The following is a 26161-nucleotide window of genomic DNA, read 5'->3' as shown; positions in this document are numbered from 1 at the left end:
TACACAATGAACAATATATATGTAAGACAATTAAAGTAACACAATTTCAATGTCAGGCAATTTCACAGTATCATGAATGTAAAGTTATATCTAAACAATTTAACTGCACGTAATGAAATCCAATATTTCAGACAAAACAGCTGCATAGTATTACTCATGACATTTCACCTTTGTTTTCAGAACTTATAATGATTTAAATTCCTTTCATGTATGAAAAGTCTGTCTTCAATTTTATTTTTTGTGATTACGCGACAGAATATGATGTTTATTTTTTTTAAATAATAATTTAAACTGTGAAAAGAATTTTCAAGCTCTATCACCTCAGAAAGACCTTCAAAAAAGATTAAGCTATTTTCTAATATGGTACTCTGTTCAAAATTTTATATAAGATCAAAATATTAGAACGTAATTTTAGAAAGGCCTGCATCTTAGAAATACCTTCGAAAAAAGAGTCATTTCTAATAAAATGCCTTATTTAAAATTTTACGTAAGATCGCACTATTAGAACCTAATTTTGTATCCAATTCCAAGATTTTAAAATGAATATTAAATATTTATATCCCGTTTACTTTTATTTTATTCTCTAGTTATCGTCTTGATTTTCGTGATTTTTTTTGATTATGTGATGCGTTATATAAATGCGTTATGCTATACAAAATCAAACAATCCTGCTATTAAGAAAACAATGAATTAAATGCTGCATTCATCAGTTGGATAAATAGGTAAATAAATAATTTCTTTTTTTCGAATGACTTTCATTTTAGGAAAAATTCATCTTGCTCATTTTATTTATTTAAAGTTATGCATTATGCTATACAAAACCAAACAATCCTGCTATTAAGAAAACAATGAATTAGATGCTGCATTCATCAGTTGGATAAATAGGTAAATAAATATTTTCTTTTTTTCGAATGACTTTCATTTTAGGAAAAATTTATCTTGCTCATTTTATTTATTTAAAGTTATGCATTATGCTATACAAAATCAAACAATCCTGCTATTAAGAAAACAATGAATTAGATGCTGCATTCATCAGTTGGATAAATAGGTAAATAAATAATTTCTTTTTTTCGAATGACTTTCATTTTAGGAAAAATTCATCTTGCTCATTTTATTTATTTAAAGTTATGCATTATGCTATACAAAATCAAACAATCCTTCTATTAAGAAAAAATTGAATTAAATGCTGCATTCATCAGTTGGATAAATAGGTAAATAAATAATTTCTTTTTTTCGAATGACTTTCATTTTAGGAAAAATTCATCTTGCTCATTTTATTTATTTAAAGTTATGCATTATGCTATACAAAACCAAACAATCCTGCTATTAAGAAAACAATGAATTAGATGCTGCATTCATCAGTTGGATAAATAGGTAAATAAATATTTTCTTTTTTTCGAATGACTTTCATTTTAGGAAAAATTTATCTTGCTCATTTTATTTATTTAAAGTTATGCATTATGCTATACAAAATCAAACAATCCTGCTATTAAGAAAACAATGAATTAGATGCTGCATTCATCAGTTGGATAAATAGGTAAATAAATAATTTCTTTTTTTCGAATGACTTTCATTTTAGGAAAAATTCATCTTGCTCATTTTATTTATTTAAAGTTATGCATTATGCTATACAAAATCAAACAATCCTTCTATTAAGAAAAAATTGAATTAAATGCTGCATTCATCAGTTGGATAAATAGGTAAATAAATAATTTCTTTTTTTCGAATGACTTTCATTTTAGGAAAAATTCATCTTGCTCATTTTATTTATTTAAAGTTATGCATTATGCTATACAAAATCAAACAATCCTGCTATTAAGAAAACAATGAATTAAATGCTGCATTCATCAGTTGGATAAATAGGTCAATAAATAATTTCTTTTTTTCGGATGACTTTCATTTTAGGAAAAATTCATCTTGCTCATTTTATTTATTTAAAGTTATGCATTATGCTATACAAAATCAAACAATCCTGCTATTAAGAAAACAATGAATTAAATGCTGCATTCATCAGTTGGATAAATAGGTCAATAAATAATTTCTTTTTTTCGGATGACTTTCATTTTAGGAAAAATTCATCTTGCTCATTTTATTTATTTAAAGTTATGCATTATGCTATACAAAATCAAACAATCCTGCTATTAAGAAAACAATGAATTAAATGCTGCATTCATCAGTTGGATAAATAGGTCAATAAATAATTTCTTTTTTTCGGATGACTTTCATTTTAGGAAAAATTCATCTTGCTCATTTTATTTATTTAAAGTTATGCATTATGCTATACAAAATCAAACAATCCTGCTATTAAGAAAACAATGAATTAAATGCTGCATTCATCAGTTGGATAAATAGGTCAATAAATAATTTCTTTTTTTCGAATGACTTTCATTTCAGGAAAAATTCATCTTGCTCATTTTATTTATTTCAAGCCAAAAAAAATGCATCTAATTTCTTTATAATAGTTTAATATGTATTGTAGAGTATGCGCCTAACTTCAAAACTCTATCTTAAATTAATTTTTTATGAAATATTTATATTTTCAGTTACAATTGCATAAAACTACGCATTCGAATACATTTGAATAGACTTTATTTTTATTCCTTAAAATTCGGCACAAGATTTTAAAAATGCAGCAAAACTTTACGTCCGTGCGAAACATCTATAACAAATTCCAACGAAAGTATTTAAATTTTTGTTCTGCATATTTTGTGTATGTGTTATACATTTACCTATATTATGATACTTTGATACACAAAATGTGTACATATATTAAAGAAGAAGAATTTGAAATCATTGTATCATATGAAATGAAGGGTTCAACTACAGTTCTACTGGAAATAGCCGTCCATACATTCACATTTTGAGAATATAATGATTTTGAAAAATACACATGAAAATTCTCAGTTGCCCAAAGTTGCCAATTTTCCTTTTTGACGAATCCATTGAGACGGAATATGCTTCGTCTGAAAACCGTATATAGAGTTTACATCAATGTTGCCAATCATATCCAACAATTCATTGGCAAACATGTTTATTTTCTCTATAGATACGGGATGAAGCTGTTGCTATGTTTCAGTTTTGTATGGGAACAAATCTAAGCACTCACGCATGTGTCACCATTTTGCTCACTTGACATGTGGCTTCAGCCTTTCGAACTAAGTTTCTAGGGAGTATGCAATTGTTTCTTTAATGGCCTGTACAAGTGCTTCTGTAATAGCTGTGCAGTGTCATCCAGCAGCTCCAATTTTCTCATCCTCAACATCATTGCTCTAATTGTTCATCGTTGTTTTCTCATCACCATTGTTCGTTTGCTCGTACAATCGCTTTATTGTATTCGTTTTCGGATCCTTAGCGAATTGGAATTTGCTCTGAAAGTTTCTTCTTGTTGCAGTAATACTCTCTCCCAATCGGTGGTAACCCAATACAAGAAAAAATCCTTTCCTGCAATGAGTACGGCATTTTCAGTATAGAATCTGCTGTTCAACTGTCTAATGTTCGTCCAGTCACAAAACACTCCTTTTAAAGTCGGAACAGTAACCCCTTCGGAGGCTGAGAATTGAGATGATTTGCACACAGAAAGAATGATAAAGGCGTCTATAGTGGCATCTGTAAGGAAACTTCTTGAACTAAAACCAAAAACTATGGGAGGAAAAAATTATGCCTTGTCACATGAATTTTCTACAATAATTTCTTTCTTAACCCTTAACTGGGAACGTGCGGTCCGTGAGACCGCTAGCGAAGGATTTTCGGTCACCCCTATTCTGTTTTTAGCTCAATTGAATGGATTGACCCTGTAGCTTCCTGTTTTATGACCTTCAATACACGGGCATTTTTTCAACGGTTTTCAGCAGATGCTTTTTAAAATAATTCAGCTATCTCTTCGAGCGCGGTCTCTAAGACCGCATCTCCCTGTTAGTGTCCCAGTGATAAACAAGGCTTAGCAGATGGCGCTAAAACTTCGGCCCCAAAATATCATCCAGTTTACTGATCCTATTATGAAGCAGTGCTCCAGACATTTTTAAATAAAGCATAAAATTATTTTAGTGATAAGGATAATTATAAAAAAGAGTTTTTCAATGAAAGTTCGCATTCAATTGATTTTGATATGTATGTTCAAACATAATTAATTTTACTAGTGATAATGTATTTTAAAAAATTTATAAAATATATTAATATACCAAGAGATATATATACAGAATTTATAGGTTGATTTTTATACTAGTTCTTAACAAGTATGTTTAAAATGCCCTAGAAAACCATGGTATGAAAGTCACACAAGCCGATAAAAAAAGGGCCAATTTTACCCATTGTCATTTTTTTTTTCATATCAATGTTGAATTTTACCTTATATTGTCTTCTATGTACCTTCATATACTGTAGAAATAAATATGATATAAAAAGTAATATGCTTTTTTCAAGAATATTATTTAATGTAACATTTAATTTGAGAAGAAAATATATGTACCAACGCATTTACTTTTTTCAATGATAATATATTTTGAAAAATTTCTAAAACATATCTATATATCAAGAAAAATATCTGCAAAATATATTGGCAGTTTTTCATACTAATACATTCATTAGAAAATTTAATTTGACTGTAAATGAAATGCGGTCTTGTAGACCGCACTCCCCTGTTAAGTCCTAAAGTTTCACCTCCCCAGTTAAGGGTTGACCTTAACCATTTTCCTGTTATGCATTTTTGAAAATCGTCAGTCTATATCAGGACACCTTGTAGTAGCATATTTTAAAATCTCCAAAATCAATGAGAATGGTAGTTTTATAAGAATTTTTTATGCATATAATGAAAAGGTGAAGATAATGGAATCGAAAACAAATTAAGCAGAAAAGCTGTTTCCAGGTAGCCCACAATTAAAATAAATAAATGAATAAAGTTTATTTCTGTGATAAATAAATCTATTATTATAAAAGGTGAATTGTAGCAAAAAATAAATTTTACACTGCCATTGCTAAAGAATTAAAGAAATCACAGTTTACATACAATATTTATATTTCTATGGCTTGGATTTAATTTTGAAACTATCACTTCTGATTAATTATTTTGGTAGTAAATTTGTTTCTTATCACTTTTGCAACAAAGATAAGCCCCTTTTGAAATTTAGATGTGTGAAAATATTACGAAAAAATAAAAATATAATTTCGGAAACTTTCACAAAAATACGGATTTTAAGGTGGACACATAGCTTAATCATTTAATTTCAATTACTAGTTAATGCAAGTACAATGACTTCAAAAGTTAAAGTGCAATCTTTTTTTATTTTTATTTTTATTTATTTTATTTTATTTATTTATTTTACTTTCTTAAGGTACACCAGTTTTTACTTCCCCACTTCATCTATTTTTGATTTTTATGGTATTATAACTTCACTTTTTTTTTATTTGTTCAGCACAAATATTTTACAAAATCCTTCTTCTTTAAGCAAAAAAGGAAGAAAATAACGTGATTAACCATCTGATCATACACTGAAAACGGTTTGAATTTCTGAACAAGAATATAATATATTTTTGGAAATTAAGAAAAAATTATTTTCAAAAAATGTTCAAAATTCGGAAAAAAATTCGTATTTATTAAATTAGCATCATTCAAAAGAAAAATATTTAAATTATGAAAGGACATCAAATTTATTTTTGTGAAATATTAATTTTTGAAGTTATCGCAAATAAAGCCGCTATAATTCTACTTATTCTTTAATTATTGGAAATTTTTAAAAAATCGCTGCGAGATGCATATTCGCACTCGTCAAGGTGTCAAATTTGCTAGCTGTGCTTCAAATGGCCTTGTAGGTCGTCAACACACATATATAAATCTTTATTATTAGTACAGATGAAATATATCCATATAAAATAGGTCCAGGAAAGTTTTTATCATACGTATTTAAAACAAATACTTTAATTAAATTATACCTATGAAAAGATCATTTTTTTAAATCTTAAAATGATGCAAAATTCATTTTTATGCTTTTAGATTTTTAGCAATAATAAAAGGAAATACTGCGAAGTCTTGATTTGTAATTATTTAGAATTCTAATTTAAAATTAAGTTATTCCCTTTTAAGTGCATATTTCCAAGTTAAGTGCATATTTCCATATTAAGTGCATATTTCCAAGTTAAGTGCATATTTCCATATTAAGTGCATATTTCCAAGTTAAGTGCATATTTCCATATTAAGTGCATATTTCTTAAGTATTTATGGTCTAAGTTTAGTAATTTTAAATCAAACTGTCTAACCTGTAGAATGCCAACACACAGAGAGACATGCATTAATAATTATAATTAATAGACATTTTAATGCAAATTATAATATTTGTTTTTAAAATAATATTTTATTTTTTATGAAGTGATAAAGATTTTTTCAGCATGTTTTTTTTATTTCATATGTTTGCTATTTTGTTATTTTTATTATTATTTTGCTCACAAGTTAAATTTGTATTTTAAGAGGTTATGCTGAATGTTTAAACCTACAGAAAAAAGTTGCAATAATCTTTTTTATTGTGTCCAAACAGTTTTCTTCATCAAAAGATATTATTTAAAAAAAAATCTATATATCTTCGATTTACTTTAAAAACAACCACCTTATTGATATTAATCATAAAACAATGGTGTATTTTATTATAGGTCAATAATCTTTTATTAATTATATGCAGTACAGAAATTTTAATTTCGTAATTTTTTATTATTTTAATTATTTTATTGACTAAAACATTATAAACTTTTATTGTTGATTTCATTTAAAATATTTATCCAAATTACAGTATGCCTTTATCCTAAAAATATTAGATAATTAACTACTAGAAAACATTTATAGACTACACATCGAAATTTTTTTTTCAGAAATGGAACTTGCATCGAAATGCGTCAAAATGTTAAGGTTGAAAACAGAAATAACCATAAAAATTAATATAATGATAAATTAAATACAAATATCTTTATATAATCAAACTCGAAGAAGTGAGCAATTTTCTTTAATGCACAAACAAAGATGTTTTCCTTCTAACTTTTCCTTACAAATAATAAAAAATGACAGGTGAAACATTAAGTAGAACGTTCTTTTTTTAGCTGTAATGGAGGCGAGGCGTCTTTACACAGGCGTCTTATTTTAGAAAATATAAATTCGATTTTTTTATATGAGATATGTACACACATTCTGGATTTAAGTCCAGAACGTGGATTGGAATAACATATTACGGGTAACACATGCCAAAATCCGCTCGATGTCTTCTTCTTACTTAACATACTTGGTATTTATTCCCATTCTGGGGTTAGTGGTGCCTTCTGAGTCTTTCCAAGCTTTACTTCAAAATCCTGGTCAAGGAGTGAATTTTTATGGAAAAGCACAAAGTAATCGTAAGTACAAAATGATGTTGGATGTCTTTTTTTATGTGCCATAACTAATTATTAAATGAGAATTGATATACAATTTGAAACTAATTATAGAATTTCTATTTAAAATCCAATAATTAATTTTGGGGAATCCAATATTTAAAATTCTTTGTAATGTTACGAATGATTAACCTTATTTTAATCTGTGCATATTGGAGTTGTTTCCAGTTGAATAAATGCATTAGGTTTTAATATAAATACTTACTCTAAATTAATTTAAATAATGCTTTAAATGAAAAATAATATTTGATAACTCAGAGATAAAAGAATTCAGTATTATAAATAAGTGTGAGATATAATTTCAAGAGCAAAAAAATTGTATATTATAAAGTAATGAATACATTATTTTGTACATTTTTTATTTGTTCTAGTAAAAGAAAAGGAATTAAATCTCAAATTACGAATCATCATTGACAAATACATAATATAGAATTTCGATTAATGTACTCAATTAAAGTTGTAAAGACTTCAAGCTAATAAATTCAATTCAGTCTGTCATAAAATTGTATGATGTTAGATGTATGTCAGACTTTGTTTCTAACTCTACATGACCTTCTATTCTCAAATATTATTATTTTTAACTAAAAATAGTATATATGTTTTGAAACATTAATGATTTATAGATAAAATATAATAACTATCTACTACACTATTAAATACTAAATATTATATAATACTATACATACTACTAAATATTATATAGTACTATATATACTACTAAATACTATATACTACCAAAAATATAACAAGTCGTCTTCTTTGTATTTGAAAACCCTTAACTAACGATGATAGAAAGTAAACATTTTCATTTTATTAAAGCAGAAGTTTTGCATAAGAAACAGATTTTATATATTGGTGCTTTACATAATAATTTTGTATAGTAACAAATCAAAGTTAATTAACCGAAATCTTTAACTAAATGTTAACTTAACTTTTGACTGAATCTTTATATAAATAATGTAAAATTTCAAAATGGTGGAAGATTTCCAAAGAATTCGAAGTCTCATATAAAGTCAATTTCCACTTCAACTGAATTACTGTATATTTTAAATCATATTTATGCAAACAGGGAACTCTCTCAAATAAAATTGCAATTACTTGCAAACCGATACTATAAATTGGGATAAAAATTCTTTCGAAATTTAAAGCATATTTTCGGATGACAAAAGATATACCTTTTGCTTTAGGTTTTTTAATGACATGTAATTTTGTTTTAATTTTAAGTGAAATTAGGATTTTTATATATATATTCTCTTTTTATGTAGCGCCCCCTAGTGAATCGAAAGCCAAAAAAGCTTATAACGATTTAATGCAACCAGACTGTAAATTGTAAGTAAAAATTCTTTCATTTTTAATATCCAATATTTTTAAGATGTTCAATGTTAGGACTTTGAACAATGTATCAATAATCATGTTTGTATACTTTACAACACCTGGCATGTAAAGCAATGTTAATAAGTATAATTGTAGGTGTGTATAGTAAATCTGAAGTCACTGGGAATCCAATAAATTTTCTCCTATCTGATATAAGTTATACACCTTTAGGCCACGATAGATTACATTAATCATTGGAATAACATGTCTCTTTAAAGTGATTTTAGAAATTTCTGGGGTAGAAGAAATGGAACAAAAAATTGTCAGGAAAAATTAATGCTTTTTTTTAAATCTCAAATTTTTTTACATTTTATACTTTTTTTTTCTTTTATACAAAGTATGTATAAAGTATTTTAACCATCAAAAAATTTGAACTCTATTTTTTGAACTCAAAATAACAATAAATCGATCGATATTCGAATTTGATAAAAAGTCGAATCTCCATGTTTCAGATCTCCCCTAGTTAAAGAAAAGGGCATTAAGACGCTTTGTGTTTAGATGAAATTTGGTATATAGATTTTTGGCACATTTTGTAGATTTCTGTCAACTTTTGAATAACATTAATTCAAAGGAAGTCTGTCTGCCTTTACGCTGGATTTATAATTTGATAATTAAAAAAATAAGAGAGTAAATAAAATTTGGTAACAAGTTTAGTATCTAAAATGTTGTTATGTTACTAAATAAAATGTTTTTAAATAACATTATTATTAAACTTTTAACCAATTTTTTCAAAGGAATTGAAATTTCTCTCTGTCTATAGTTTTGGTTGAATATAAATCAATAATTCACAAACACAATAATTTAAATCAATTATTTTGGTATGTGACTACAACTGTTATTCCGTGTCAAATTTGTGTCTGAGAAAAAGCCCTAAATACATACTATTCCCACAATAGATTAAGTAAAAATGCTAGATTCAAGTCAAAGAAATGTATTTCATAGCTTTTTCTCAAATGCTATGCAAGAAAATCGTTATCTTAATCAAAGTCATCACTTTAATACGGGAGATACTGGATAACATTAAGATAACACATATTGTTTCAAAAAAATTTTTCTACAAATATTGCTAATCAATCGTAATAATGCAGCGCATTTAATCGCTAGTGAAGCAGCTTGCTTGCTGTCTAATTACTGTCTATGTCTGTTACTTGTCGGCGATTCCGACTACTCTCAAACACACTTCTTAGCAGCTTCAGAGAGCCTGTTTTTTATAGTTCCAGGAGGCGGGGCTAGAATCTTCCAGACCAATCTCGGTTCTTAATGGATGTATCGTGAAAGTTCTCGAACTTTCCAGTATTATCCATTTAGTTGCCAAACTCGCCAAATTTATCGCGAAGTCGCCAAGCTCAGCACGCAATGGACAGATATTACAACGGTTTTAACGGTTTGGCCCACGATGACACTATTCGTGACGGGTAGCAAAATTACAGATTTGTAACAATATATTGGTTTTGGCGAAACTATTCCTATTCATTTAAAATCTGGGGATATATGGTATCTTTTAATAAATGTTCATTCTAATACAAATTATCATTCCTGGAATCAGTCTAAATATTACAAATGTTAATATTTGTACTCTAATCCAGTTTAATATGTTTGTTGCCCGAATAAAAGTGGCATTTTCCTGTATATGACGAATTTGTTTACTTTATGCACTCTAATAGCATATAAGAAAATTTGAGCCTGAATTAAATTAGTATTTAGTTTTTATAGAAAGTTTTACTATCTGTTAAATTTTAATATCATTTAAAATGTTCATCATCTGAGTTAACCCTATAAAGGGCCATTTTTTTTCTAGTCATATTATGTTAAAATATTTTTAGGCTTGAAATTAGAATAAGAAAAGGGATTCATTTAGCTTATTAGATAAATTTAATTTGATTAATTAATTAATTTGGTTCATCAATAATTAAGTAACAAATCAAGACACATCATTTTGTCTGAGATAAAGAACTGAAGCCTATAAGTTTCTGACTTATTAAAAAAATTGCCAGAACTTATGCCAACCTACATAATTTCATACAAAGATTCATAAATTTGGTGGGAAGCATACTTCCCACGGCCCTAGAAAGGGTTAATAGATATTTCATGCCATGTGAAAATTTTAATTTTGTTGCATTTTATTATTATTAAAAACCTTTGACATGTGAGTAAGCTTACATATTTATTTTTATTTCCGTTGTTAGTACATTTGCTTCTAATCCCATTTCAGAGCTTTACCATTAGAGTTATACTGATTTTTGGATTTATATGATAAGTGTTAGTATATTTTATAAAAATACTAAACTTCACTATACATCATATTTCTGTCTCTTGAGTTCATTTGGAGCATTTCCAATTTGGTAGAGATGAAGATTATATTAAATGGCACACGAAATAAATATTATATTAAATGGCATAAAAATTATAGAATTAACAAAATACTTTATAAAATCATATTTTTATAATGTTTTTTTTTTTCTTTTTGTGATGAAAAGAATTTATGATTAAAAGAAATTCTTTGAAATAACGTATTTTTATAATGTCTTTTTGAGATACAAAAAATAAAATGAAAGATTCTTTGCATATGAATAAGAAAAGAAGGAATGACAGAATAAGTGGAAAAAATAAATAATGCACTTCATTAGTATTACAAGAATGTTGCAAATGAAGTAATATATATAACAAAGAAAACACAAATGTCATTAGTCTACATGAGAAATACAGATATGCAGAACAAAATATTATAATATGAGAAAAAGGCATAGATGAGTGAAAATACTCATTGCATTATAATAAATAAAAGTTTCAAATGAAGTTTTAAACTATGCTTTTTATATGTAATGCAAGATTAAATGAAAAGCCACAAACATCTTTAACAACAAAATAAAATATTGCATAAATATTATGAAAACACAAGTAAAACTACAATAAAACAAACTGTACAATATATAGAATATGAAAATAAATTTTAAAGTTATCAAATTAACCGTTATACCTATGAGGTACAATATTTCGTGATAGAAAAAAACAATGAATTTTATAAGAATTTCAAATACCTAAATAATATAAATTAGATAACACTGATACTACATACGATTGTCAAATAATATAAGGAGCCATTCAAAAGTCATTACACAAAGTTAACCTCTCAATACATATTCATAAGAAAAAAAAATAAAATTAAAATTTATTGCGTTTGGAAGGAATTTAATTTGCTGATGCGCAGAATAATATATAAAGGCAGTGAGATTTTATGTAAGAATTTATTTATTTGGGCGATATGACATGCAAATTAAGGGGGTCCAGGACACATTTTGAAAAAAATTTTATTAATTAATTTAAAATTTTGAAATTTTTTGTACTGATCAACCATCTTATTAATAAGCAAAATCACAACACAAGAGTTTTCAAAATTTTTTTTTAAACTTAAAATTAAAATTTTTTTTAAAAAAAAGTGACGTTGTTTTAAATCGATATAACTCAAAATATTTTTGATCAATTTTCAAAATTTTTTCATTAAATCAAACACAAATATATATTCTTTCATTTTGATTCGGTAATTTAAAAAATATTAATTTTTTAAAAAAATAAAAAAATTTGAATGAAAATTTTGAAAAAATCGTTGGTACTTTTTTTTTTAAAAATTCATATCTTGAAAAGTAATTTTTCTTTTAATTTGCTGAATCAAAATTAAGGCAAACAGTTTGAAAAGTATGTGCTTCAAATTTCAGACCTCTATCTTTATATGATCTGGACTTATATCAATTTGATCACAACAAATAATGAAAAAACGCAACATGGTTAAAAATGCGTTTAAAGTTTAAAAATAAAATTTATAAGAATTAAAACTATTTAAATACATTTAAAAGCTTCCAGATGCATAAAAGACGCCTCCCTTCCTCACAAGTGTTTATTTTAATTTAATTTTACATTTACAATTAAAAAAACAAACTTTAGAGCAGAAAATTAAAAAGCACGCTGTCTCATGAAATGTAGAGAGGTTCTAATAAACACTGAATCTCTTCGTTTCACTTCATTATTGAAGGAGTTGAGTTGCATACAAACTAAATCTAGGATTTAAAATAAATTCTTTAAAAATTTATTTCAAAAAAAAATCAAAAATTAAGCTAAAACAGTGCCGGAAATGTATGTTTACATTTACAGAGATGAAGTTGCCATGGCAACGCCTTTTTGACAGTTGGAATTTCAAAGCAGTGGTCAACAAAAATCATGATATCTCTCGTTCTAATTAAGACAGAAACATGATTTAAATGTTATTTTAAGCAGAAAAGCATGCAAAATTTTTTCAGCTAAAAAAAAAAAATTCGAAAATTTGACGATTTTTGTGTCCCAAACCCCCCTGAATTAGAATTTTGAAGAAACCTTTTCTTGCAGATGATACCAATCAGTCATGAATAAGAAAGTACGTGTTATTTATTCTAGTTTGAATGGCGGATTAAATTTCATCCGTAATTTAGGCAAAATAGATGTATGACGACTCTCAGTCTATATATGTCCAAGGAATTAATAAATACAGGGTACAAAGAAACTCGGGAAAAATTTATTGCATCATGGAAAAAAAGTTAACTAATTTCTTTTTGTCTACCACTTCAATTATAAGTTATTTTATAATGTATCTTTTAGTTTACATACTGTTTTTTTGGCATTTTACAAGCGAAAGATCTGCTATTTTAGAGTTACTTAAGCAAGTAAAACGACATTGAGAAGTCGTTCGTTTGCTTAATGTGTCTCGACAAACGGTGTCTGTTGAAATCTGTCGTTTCAAAGAGCTTGGCAATGAGGTCGGTTTCGAGAAAATAAACAAAAAATGTACGGTGAACACTTTCAATAGCTTTAAGGCCATCAAAAAGCGAGTTCAGTGAAATTGGAGGGTTTCCACGAGAAAAATAGCTCTTGAAATGAGAATAAGTGTCCAATTAGTGCACTGAATGGCAAACACAGAGCTTGGGATGAAGCCTTATAATTTCCAAAAAGTCTTGTTAAATTTTTATTAAATTTCACACGTAATGATATTTAGAAAAATAAAAAAGCACATATTTTGATTAATGATTTAACAAGTCTACAAAAGAATCTAGTAATTTAAAATTTAAAAGTGAAATCATCTTAGGAGCATGACGCATTTTTCGAAACGTTCTAAACAATATGTAATTAGATTAAATTGCTATAGAATATTTTATATTTTTAATGAAGGTTCAGTAATTTGCTTGTTTAAAGGTCTCAAGTTTTTACGATTTGGTATTGCCAACTTAATTACCTAAAAGAATTAAAACGTTATATTTTTACTATTGAATATAGTAATCAAAATATATTTTAAATTATTCTTTTATTTTTTCTATCCTTTTCTACCATAAAAATTACAATATATTTTGTAATTCATTACTATGTGTACTACAAAATCTTGTCAGCATTTTTTCCCTCGAATTCATTAAGAATAGGAATTATTTTATAAAAATTTAATTAAGATAAATCGGCTAATAATAATTAAATTCTGAAAGTGTTGCAGTGCTAAATTGCCATTGCTGCCTCAGTTTATCGTAAAAGGAGTAAAAAGTAAATTACCAAATATTTCGATTAAAATGAATAATGAAATACAAAAATATAAAACGATATAAAATTGTGATTTAAAATAATTCAAAACTGTGTTGTACCGGTCGTTTTGAGAAATTTAAAATTCCTTTAGTAGCCAATAATAATCGAAAAAAACAATTATGCTGTTTCAAGTAGGCAGTAGTCAATTAATAAATCATTTTCATCAATCAAGAAGCACAAATGAATTTTTAGTTAAATGAACTGCTTCAAGAACTATTAAAATTTGAAAATCTAATGATAACTAAGAAATAAATTTGTTTCGAAGAGCTTTGCCAGATTCAATAACGGATTTTATACATTCAAGATATTTGTCTTACTGATTTCAATTCTGTTCATACTAGCCGCCTTTGGCGAGCAGCCGGTTCACCAATCTTAATGCTCGTTAAAATTTTAATAATTAAATATTTTATGTAATTCCTACTTTAAAAGCTTCTTCATTAATATATTTTAAAACTTCAAATTTCAATTCACTCATAATATTATAAAGGCCTTCAGTCATAACGTAATATGTATCTCTCTAATTTTCTGTTAGCTCTCATAGAATTTATGCTTTAAATTAAAGTGGAAATGATTAATCTGCAATTAATATAACAATATTTTTTACTGAAACAAAGCATTTTTTTTTTTGTAATATGATTACTGAAAACAGTCACTGAGAATTTAAACCTGATGGGCACTAAAGAATATCTTTCTTAATTTATGTAATATTTCAAGAATTTGTCAACAAAATTTTTTCAGATTCATCATGAGCAGGTCTATTAATTAACAATGTTTCATTTTAAATGCATCAAACACTAAGAAAGTAAACAGAATCGTTTAAAATAATCGGTCGAAAACAGGTAAAAAAAATTACTTAAAAAACGATGCACTTAAACTAACATAAATACAATTTAATTACAAAAGCATACAACGAACCTAAAAAATAATTTATATCAAGGCCCGCTTCCGATGAAAATAGATGTAAACAATCAGAACACAATGCGCATGCGTGAATTTTCAACTCCAGTTATGATAACGCAAATGCGTTAATTTTTCTACGCCAGTTGGGGTAACGCTATGCAGGTTTGAAATTTTTAATTTCCTTTATTCTGTTTTATTTTAATTCAAAAGTACTTCAGAATGAATCTGAAAGATCGATTCCTTAACAACGTTTAATTTTAAATGCATCAAACAATAAGAAAATAAACAGAATCGTTTGAAATAATCGGCCGAAAAATAGTAAGCCTAAGCCTCATTAGCGTGGGGAAAAATGCTGAAGCCTTACTCATTTGGCGATGGGGAAATGAAGATTTTTTGGCGGGAAAGATAATTTTTAATTAATAATTGAAATTATAATTCAAAATTCAAAAAAGGGACCCCAGGTCACATTCCCGACCTCCAAGGTATACACGTACCAAATTTGGTAGCTGTAGCTCAAATTGTCTTTTCTGTAGAGAGCCAAAACACACGCACACACACACATTAAGATTTATATAAGTATAGATTGCTTTAAAATTGCAGACACCACACAGACGATTTTTTTTTAAAAAAAAACTTTAACTACAAATTCTTAAGTAAATAAAAAGATAATAATAAATGAAGTAAATGTTCTTGTGCGCTGATTTCTAATAACCATGAATGGAAAATTAAATTCATTATTATTCTATTAGCAAAGGATAATTGCATGATACCTCCATGATGTTATTCCATATTCGGAATACTGGCCAATATCTAAAAGATATCGTAACAATGCTGTTGAGTGCTTTTTCGCTAATATGTATTATCTATAAATTTCAATCCAAAAACACCAAAACTAATTTTATGCTCCTGTTTGTGGATACTCAAATTGAATGTACTAAAATGTATTTATGCAAGTATTCTAAATTATGCAAATATAGTAAAGCTCTTTGGCAAGAAAGTAGAGTTATTTAAAAGAGATTCAAACTTCAAGATCGAAAATCCGTTCATGATATTATTTTTGGCTTTTTAAAAAAAATCTTCTCCTAATTGCATAGCAGTGATAATGCATAAAATGAATGCACTTAATATCGTCTCAATACATGTGTTTGTAATTAGAATTATTAGAATAAAGAAGATAATTGTTGTTAAATATACTTTAAAACATTTCACAAACTTTATTCAAATAATCGAAATGTATAAAAATAAAACAGGCATCAATAAATTGATATTTTCTAAATTTTAAAATTGTATAAGAAAAAGAATTTCTACAACTAATGTATTTATAGTTTTTGAGCGAGTATTAAAATGTTATCTAAATTTCATTTTCTAACCTTTTATTAAACATTTTTGAAATATATTTTATTATCTGCCAATTTGGTAGCTTTTCCAATAAAACATATATATTGTACAATATTGTATGACTTTAAACAATATTTTGTATAATATTGTTGAATATAGAATAATATAGTATATGATGAGTATTATTGTACAATCACACCTACCCAAAAGAAGGATCACTTATCAAATACAAGAATCAACATTATCTGTAAATAAATTTAGTATCATTAAAATTGTATATCACTCAAATTACCATAAGTCAATTTTAAAGGATCCTGTCAGATATAAAATACACAAAAATGCAATACAATACATAATAGCGCAGTAAAATACTCGAATGGACTGTAAAATATATATCCATGGGAATTAGACTTCCATGGTGGAAAACAGCATAAATAATAAAAGACAAAATAGTGTATAAAAAAACGTTTCAATATAAAACACTAGCTCCTAATGTAGTTAAAATAAGATTTTCCGTAGAAGAAAACAGATAAATTTGGTAGATTCTTTGATTTAATCAAAAGCAAATGGCATCCGTTTTAGAGAATCACGTTCTTCTACTACTAGCCGTCTTTGGGGATCCGGATTATGGATTGATTTTTAGGCTTTTAAACGATTGAAATTGTATGATTTCTTTAAAAAAAATTCACTTGATTATTTGATGTGATTTTAAAACACGAATGGAATCAATCTGTCACAAATGAAGTATATGTTAATAAAAATATTGTATTTGCTATGAAGTAAAGGCAGAAATGAAAATCCGATTTTAGAATCAATATTATTAAGAAATCAATTTTATTAATCTTAATTTTAATCTTGGGTACAAACACGCCTTTGATTATTTGGACATATGTGATTAAATTTAAGAATAACCTTAAAGTTATTTTTGCAGATAGTGTATAAATTAAATTTAAAAAATATATTAACAATGAAGAAAAAAAAAAGGCGGAAAACGAAGAATCAAAAGTGACTTGTTATAGATAAAATTGAATCGTATTAATTGTTCTGGAATTCATTACCAGATGGCACCACTTATTTGGAAACAAAAATTAGTTAAAACTATTCTTTTAATTGATCCAAAATCAGTTACGTTTTGCATCGATAATTGTTCGTTTCTCATTTTTCTCAATATGGAAACAGTGGGTCGTATGTTCTTATATGGAAACAGTGAGTCGTAAAATCAAATTGTTATCCAAACACTGCAGCTGTCAGTCGCTGATACAATCTTTTTATTCATTTTCTTGAGTTACTGATACAATTGTTTAAGGAGGTAACAAAAGCTAATACGAAAAAATAGTTAACTGGCGTGAGACCCTACCTAAATCAACCGGCCATCTCAGATTATATTTATTCCTTTTAAATGATTTTTCAAAACTCATATCAGAATTTGTACCTAATGTTTAACCATCATTGATGTTGTCCTTTGATCTGAAAAAACATAAATATTTTTATTACTTTCAAAAGTCTAATAAACTGCCAAATCTATTGCTGTTAGTTATGCTTGAACGATTGAGTTATGAGAATTTAGCATAAAATATTTTTTTCAGTGAGCTTATTATTGTCAGAAAAAAACTCGGCATATCCAGATTTGTATCGGTTTTTATGCTTTTTTGTATGCACATCATAAAAATTGTATACACATCGTCAGGCAATACATTCAGTTTTTATAATTTTCCATTCCATTGATCTTTCAGTTATGTTTCCTGTGATCTGAAAAAAATATCCTAATTGATTTGGTTGTTTCGGTCAGATAATAATTTATTGGCATACTTCTAACTGTGCTGCCATCTTCAAAATTGAGACTACTTTCCTTCAAAAACATCTGGATCTTTCGCCTATCACTCTCTAATAAAAAGAAATTATTTGTCCATGTATCTATTAATCGGTATTTCTGTTAACCCTATTTGGTGCAAGAGAATGGGAATTTTTCTTTTTTTTAAAAATAAATTTCTTTATTTTTTTCAGGAAATTGTATCAAAAGTGTTATTGGAGTAAATTTTTACAATGGCGATACAAGAAGATTCATGCAATAAAGATATATAAGTTTTTGTTTCTAAATATTGAATTAGAGTTCTTTGATATCCTTACAAAACTACGATAGGAGACCAATAACATGCATGAATTAGCTTTTATCAAAAAATATATAAGTTAAAAAAATCTGAAGAATTAAAAAATAAATTTGAAATATTTATAGAATAAAATTTTAATAAAACGAAAATATTAGGACAAAAAAATAATACATTTAATTAGAGACTATAATATATCATCTTGCCGGACAATGATCGTTATGAAATCAATTGTTGTTTCACGCGATATAAGAGAATAAAGTAATATTCTACTAAATATATAAATATTAAATAAATAAATAAATCGTCCAAATAAATTCTTTATAACGTTTCTCATAAAATAGAAACGCTATCAATTAAATCAGTGTATCAAATATCCTTTTTTTTATTTTATGGCGGTTGCGAGATTTACCACATTTATTCAAATCAATGTCAAGGATCAAAGTTCACTCAAAAAAGTTAAAGAGTATTGCAGATAAAAGCAAGTATTTTCTTTTGTATTAGATTTTAAATATATTCACAAATAAATAGAAGTCATAATTTCTAATTTAGTCTGTAAAAGTCAAGTTTTGAATGATTCTGAATTCTAATTCTGTTATCGAGCCTCTATTGTAGATATATAATCGACAGCAAAAATCAATATTTTAATATGCAACATTATATAAATTAGCATTCCACAATCCACTTAGTTTCCAGATTTGAAGTACATTAACCGATTTTTCATAAGCTGATTTTATTTTATAATACAACTAGCCGCCTTTGGCGACCAGCCGGTCCGCCAATTTTAATGTTCGTTAAAATTTTAATAATTAAATATTTTATGCAATTCCTACTTTAATAGCTTCTTCATCAAAATATTTTAAAACTTCACATTTTGATAGTCATATAATTCTCTCATAATATTATAAACGCCTTCAGTCATAACGTGATATGTATCTCTCCAATTTTCTGTTAGTTCTCGTAGAATTTATACTATAAATTAAAGTGGAAAGGATTAATCTTCAATTAATATAATAATATTTTTTACTGAAACAAAGTATTTTTTTTTTGTAATATGATTACTGAAAACAGTCACTGAGCGTTTAAACTTTATGGGCACTAAAGAATATCTTTCTTAATTTATGTAATATTTCAAGAATTTGTCAACAAAATTTTCTCAGATTCATCATGAACAGATCGATTCTTAACAATGTTTCATTTTAAATGCATCAAACACTAAGAAAATAAAACGAATCGTTTAAAATAATCGGCCGAAAGCAGGTTTAAAAAAACTACTTAAAAAATGATGTACTTAAAACTATAAGCATATACAAAAAATATATAACTAACATAAATACAATTTAATTACAAAAGCATGCAACTAACCTAAAAATAATTTAAATCAAGAATCATCCGTTGATAATATTGTCAACAATCAGAACACAATGCGCATGCGTGAATTTTCAACGCCAGTTACGTTAACGCAAATGCGTGAGTTTTTCTACGCCAGTTGGGGTAACGCTATGCAGATTAAAAATTTTTAATTTCCTTTATTCTGTTTTATTTTAATTCAGAAGTACTTAAGAATGAATCTGAAAGATCGATTCATTAATAATGTTTAATTTTAAATGCATCAAACATTAAGAAAATAAATAGAATCGTTTCAAATAATCAGCCGAAAAATCTTAAGTCTAGCCTCATGACTGTTGGGAAAAAAAACTGAACCCTTACTCCTTTGGCGGTGGGGAAAATGAAAAGATTTTTTTTGGCGGGAAAGTTAGTTTTTAATTAATAATTAAAATTCTAATTAAAAATTCAAAAAAAGGGCTATCCTATCTTTTAAGTTAGATCAAACTGCACACTGTGTGCAAATTTGATTAAAATCGGTTAAGTAGTTTAGGAGTCCATCGCGGACAAACAACGGGACACGTAATTTATATATATTAAGATAATTAATTTCTTGGAAAATGAAGCATTACGTTTTGATTTGCTTAGCACCAAGTTATAAGTTTCTTTATCCAATAATTTCTGAATCTTTTTATAAGTATTTGATGATTTATATAATTCAAATTACTACTAAACCTTTCTGAGAGAAGAATCATTAAATTTGTTTACTGTGGGTATGCATTTGACTAAGTTGATTTTCTTTATCTTTGACAGACCATCTGAAAATTCGAGCTGCAAGTCAGACATATTTTATCATTATCCGGGAATCATATGCCAGATTAAGGATCCCCTTCCATGTGATTATTCATACCCGTACCGGACTTACGATGGTTCTTGCAACAATCCGCACGCTTCAAGGTTTGGTATGTCGAATCAATGCTACGAACGATTCTTACCTCCTTTTTACGATGGTAAGTGAGAACAAAATATTATTTTATCTTAATACGGTATGAGGTAGCTTTTTAATTTTTTATTCGAAATCCTTAGTGGGCCATTCGAGTTTTTATCTAATCCTTGATTAAACTATTAAAAGTAATATAAACTCATTGTCTACAATTGGAATTTATTACGTTCAATACGTAATCTAAACTAAATATTGAAAAGGGCAAGTAATTTGTGACATCTAAAACCCTTGAATGAAATTTTTTTAAAACCATGAAGAATTCTCTGCTGTATTATCTACAGAAAGCCTTTAAAAAATCCTCATTTTTATAAATTTGGAGAACATTACATATTTTGTTTCTTTTGAAGTGTAATTTCATTATACTGTATTCTGAATTTGTATAAACTTAGTCTAAATTTAGCTATTTGTCAGTCAAAATTATTAGATTTGGAATTGATGAAAAATTTATTCATAATTATTATGTTTAAATTAATTAAGACTGTTGATCTTCCATTAAATTATTATATATTTTTATTGAATAGTTTAAATATTAAAAATAAACGTTTGCTGCGTTTTAAGGGAGTTTTTAAAAATAAAATATCGACGAATTAAGCCTAAAATATCATTATGCTATATATATGCTTAGATAATTTTAAAATATTCTGAAATCTGAATAATTGATACACATATACATACACAAAAAAATTAATAATAAAATGGAATTTATGCATGCATGATGGCCAGAAAATATCTTTTACTATTTGGTAACGTTTGGAACTAGAACTAAGGAGTTGAATGAAACCAAAATTTATATGCAGAAAGTAGAAGGCACGGGCAATGAATTTAGTTAAAAAAAGACGTTGCCATTTAAAAATCTCAAAAACAAATAATGAATGCAAATTGAAAATGTGCCGATATTAATCATTTTTTTACAAATGACTCTTTTATTAAACCTATAGTTGATAAATAATAGAAAGTTTTTTGTAAATTTCATATTTCATGTAATTTATTTTGGAAATTCTAATTTTTTTTTACTAGGTTATTAGTGAAATTATTTCTAATCAATTTTCAGCGCTTTCATTTTAATTTCTGATATCAATGTTTTCATGCTTACAGCACCCAAATCTACCTTATTTGAAAACTCTTATTTCTTTTATATCTTTTTTTAGACAATTTTTTTTTAATTCATTACCCCATTGCCTTTGATTGTGTGTTTAAGAAATTTGATTTCACTCATTTCATTAGTTTCAGCTACAGATTCCTTCGAACAGTTCAAATTATTTATGGGCAACGTGTAATTAAATAAATTATTCTAATTTTTTTCTAATAACTTAAGCCCATAGAGTCTAAATGGCAATTTCTTTGAAAAAATTGACTTCTGTTCGAAAATTTATTTGAAAATTATAAGAATACCTGAATTTAAATTCGCAGCATACTCAAATTTGAGTCGGCAAAAATGATTAAAAAATGCCGTTACATCAAGATTAAATTAAACATGAACTTTTAAAAATTATTTTTATTATGAAATCTATTAATCATTCCAGGTTACGGTGGCTTCCGAAAGTCCGTTACCGGTGGGCCTTTGCCAGAACCCAGAGAGATTACTTTGAAAATTTTTAAAGACCGTCATAGGCCTACTGTCAATGTGACCTTCCAGTTCCTTGAATTTGCAGAATTTACAATATTAGATGTTCTTCAATCTCCTCAACCTCGTAAGTATACATATCAACTTTGTGGAAATGACACTTTAAATTCGAAATGTTCTTTGAATCAAGAAATTTGCAGATAAATGCCGTTATAGTTACTAATTATTAAATCATACCATGTAAATAGTTACTAATTCATGCCATGCTATTAATGCCATATTATTCGATTTAAAAAAAATCAAAAATTAATTTAAATATTGTTTTCTTAGATTTTAGTTTTCCCATGTTTTTTTTAATTAACTAGAGAAAAAGAACTCTCTAAAATTGACTCGCATATTCCGTAGTAAAAGCCTACCCTTTACACATAAAATATTTAACACTAGAACAATACTAGATTACTAATAGTGAATCCCCTGTTATAATCTTTAAAAATTTGATGAAAACTTTAAAGGAACAGCATTTAAAGCTTGGAATTTCTATGCATGGAAACTACTTTTATCTGGTTTATTGATAATTAACAGTTCGTAATTTTGAATTTGGCGGTGAAATTTCAAACGGCTTAATATAAATGTGAATATAAGCGAAGAAAACTCGAATCTTTTTTTATTAATGCATTATTTTATATAAAGGGATTACAGCCCTAATCTCCCCTTACAAGCCCCCAAGAATAAAGTTGTATTTATTTTGGGATGTGATCCCAGCTCGTTTCCCTTTGTCGCCAATTAGATATACATTTTTGTAGTACTAAGGAGAAAGTTCGTTTGTCCAACTGTTCGAATATAAGTTCAATAAGCACTTTTTATCATCTACAGTGAGAAACCTGCAAATTTGGATCTATATCCAACAATTGTCGGTCGGTCATACTTTTAGAAATATATAATTCAAAAACAGTGAAGTAAAGTAGTTTCTATGCATGGAAACTACTTTTATCTGGTTTATTGATAATTAACAGTTCGTAATTTTGAATTTGGCGGTGAAATTTCAAACGGCTTAATATAAATGTGAATATAAGCGAAGAAAACTCGAATCTTTTTTTATTACTGCATTATTTTATATTAAGGGATTACAGCCCTAATCTCCTCTTACAAGCCCCCAAGAATAAAGTTGTATTTCTTTTCGGATGTGATCCCAGCTCGTTTCCCTTTGTCGCCAATTAGATATACATTTTTGTAGTACTAAGGAGAAAGTTCGTTTGTCCAACTGTTCGAATATAAGTTCAATAAGCACTTTTTATCATCTACAGTGAGAAACCTGCAAATTTGGATCTAAATCCAACAATTGTCGGTCGGTCATACTTTTAGAAATATATAATTCAAAAACAGTGAAGTAAAGTAGTTTCTATGCATGGAAACTACTTTTATCTGGTTTATTGATAATTAACAGTTCGTAATTTTGAATTTGGCGGTGAAATTTCAAACGGCTTAATATAAATGTGAATATAAGCGAAGAAAACTCGAATCTTTTTTTTATTACTGCATTATTTTATATTAAGGGATTACAGCCCTAATCTCCTCTTACAAGCCCCCAAGAATAAAGTTGTATTTCTTTTGGGATGTGATCCCAGCTCGTTTCCCTTTGTCGCCAATTAGATATACATTTTTGTAGTACTAAGGAGGAAGTTCGTTTGTCCAACTGTTCGAATATAAGTTCAATAAGCACTTTTTATCATCTACAGTGAGAAACCTGCAAATTTGGATCTAAATCCAACAATTGTCGGTCGGTCATACTTTTAGAAATATATAATTCAAAAACAGTGAAGTAAAGTAGTTTCTATGCATGGAAACTACTTTTATCTGGTTTATTGATAATTAAAAGTTCGTAATTTTGAATTTGGCGGTGAAATTTCAAACGGCTTAATATAAATGTGAATATAAGCGAAGAAAACTCGAATCTTTTTTTTTATTACTGCATTATTTTATATTAAGGGATTACAGCCCTAATCTCCCCTTACAAGCCCCCAAGAATAAAGTTGTATTTCTTTTGGGATGTGATCCCAGCTCGTTTCCCTTTGTCGCAAATTAGACATACATTTTTGTAGTACTAAGGAGGAAGTTCGTTTGTCCAACTGTTCGAATATAAGTTCAATAAGCACTTTTATCATCTACAGTGAGAAACCTGCAAATTTGGAGCTAAATCCAACAATTGTCGGTCGGTCATACTTTTAGAAATATATAATTCAAAAACAGTGACTTAAACATATTTACCAAATTTTGCTATTGATAAATATATATATCAAATATTATATCAATTTTGTATGAGATTTTGTGACTACAATTGAAGTTTTATATCATATCTTTTTTTTTCAGTCGGTGGAGAAATAAGTGTTTATAGTACATATTCAATTTTTGAATACTATTAACGGAATGTCAGGAATTAATCTCCAAATAAGTCGCCAAGTATGACGCGATAGATTCAGTAAAAATGCTAATGTCAAATTAAAAAATATTTCGTAATTACTGTACGACAATGCCATACAAGGCATTATTTTTTATCATGACGAATTTATTAGAAAGTATGCGAGGAAGTTTTGGAAAGACCACTCCTGTGGGTATTAGCAGAAATTTGAATAAAACTCAATCAATTAATTAATATATAAAATATTTTGTAAAGTGTTTCTGTCAGTGCGCCATGTGATTATAAGTTTGGTCATAAAAATACATTTTTTTATAGCATTAATAAAAGAGTATTTTTTAAATGTTTTCATTTATTCAGTGATTAATATTTCTTGTAGCAATTAGCTGTTGCTCTGAAGAGAATGCCGATAATCCTTTATGCATCCCCATAAAACTAAAACCGGATGATCCGTTTTACTCCAAATTCAACAAGACTTGCATAAACCTTCAGAGAACCTTAGAATGTTCCTGCAAATCATGTAAGTAAAAAAAAAAAGTTGTTGGTCTATTTTTTTTTTACAATTTGTTCTATTCCTTCAAAAAATCTATGTGTAAATTAAGCACTGAAATCAAATGTACATTTCCAGATTGTTATATTAAATTATTTTTGGATTTTTAACACTGCAACCTGAAATGATTTTTTGATATTCCTTTATTAATCTAATTATTGCTTGTGAAATAATCTAAATATTTTTCTAACGGAGTGAATCTATGTTTATCTACAACGTTAAGGTGAGTTTATACTGAACTAGCTACAAACCATCGAATAAGACCACGCATGCGTAGAAACTATACATATAGTGAAAGAGTCCCGTCAACTTGCTATTGTCCGCTCTCTCAGCGCATGAGCAATCTTTCTTATGCGCATGCGTGACTTACTGGAATCTTATAGCTGGCTGTATGCAAATCCACCTTAACGCTAACCATATCATGTGGAAGGGTTTAAATAAAATCAATATCGGTAGAAACTAAATCTAAAAGAGGCATCCGCCAATACGCTATGAATGATCAAAATGTCAAAATGGTATTAGGGTCTTTGATTAAAGATAAAGGAACGAATATATTTTTTCTACTTTATCTTTAATCACACAAAACCCAAAATCG

The 26161-nt window shown here is 27.3% G+C and overlaps 1 protein-coding gene across 1 annotated transcript in view; it reads left to right on the top strand.

Moving 5' to 3' along the window:
• Nucleotides 1-7153: 7153 nt before the first annotated feature.
• LOC129988925 (peroxidase-like) overlaps nucleotides 7154-26161 on the top strand; it is a 44987-nt gene continuing 25979 nt past the window's right edge. The window contains exons 1-5 of the mRNA XM_056097210.1: nucleotides 7154-7365; nucleotides 8667-8730; nucleotides 20850-21046; nucleotides 22563-22730; nucleotides 25396-25536. Of these exons, the coding sequence (XP_055953185.1) occupies nucleotides 7233-7365; nucleotides 8667-8730; nucleotides 20850-21046; nucleotides 22563-22730; nucleotides 25396-25536 (703 nt within the window). The 5' untranslated portion in view covers nucleotides 7154-7232. The remainder of the gene's footprint in view (nucleotides 7366-8666; nucleotides 8731-20849; nucleotides 21047-22562; nucleotides 22731-25395; nucleotides 25537-26161) is intronic.

The sequence above is a fragment of the Argiope bruennichi genome, chromosome 10 (assembly GCF_947563725.1).
Source record: "Argiope bruennichi chromosome 10, qqArgBrue1.1, whole genome shotgun sequence".
In the NCBI taxonomy this organism is placed as follows: domain Eukaryota; kingdom Metazoa; phylum Arthropoda; class Arachnida; order Araneae; family Araneidae; genus Argiope; species Argiope bruennichi.
Note: the sequence above shows the minus strand (reverse complement) of the source record. Positions and strands in the feature narration are given on the sequence as shown.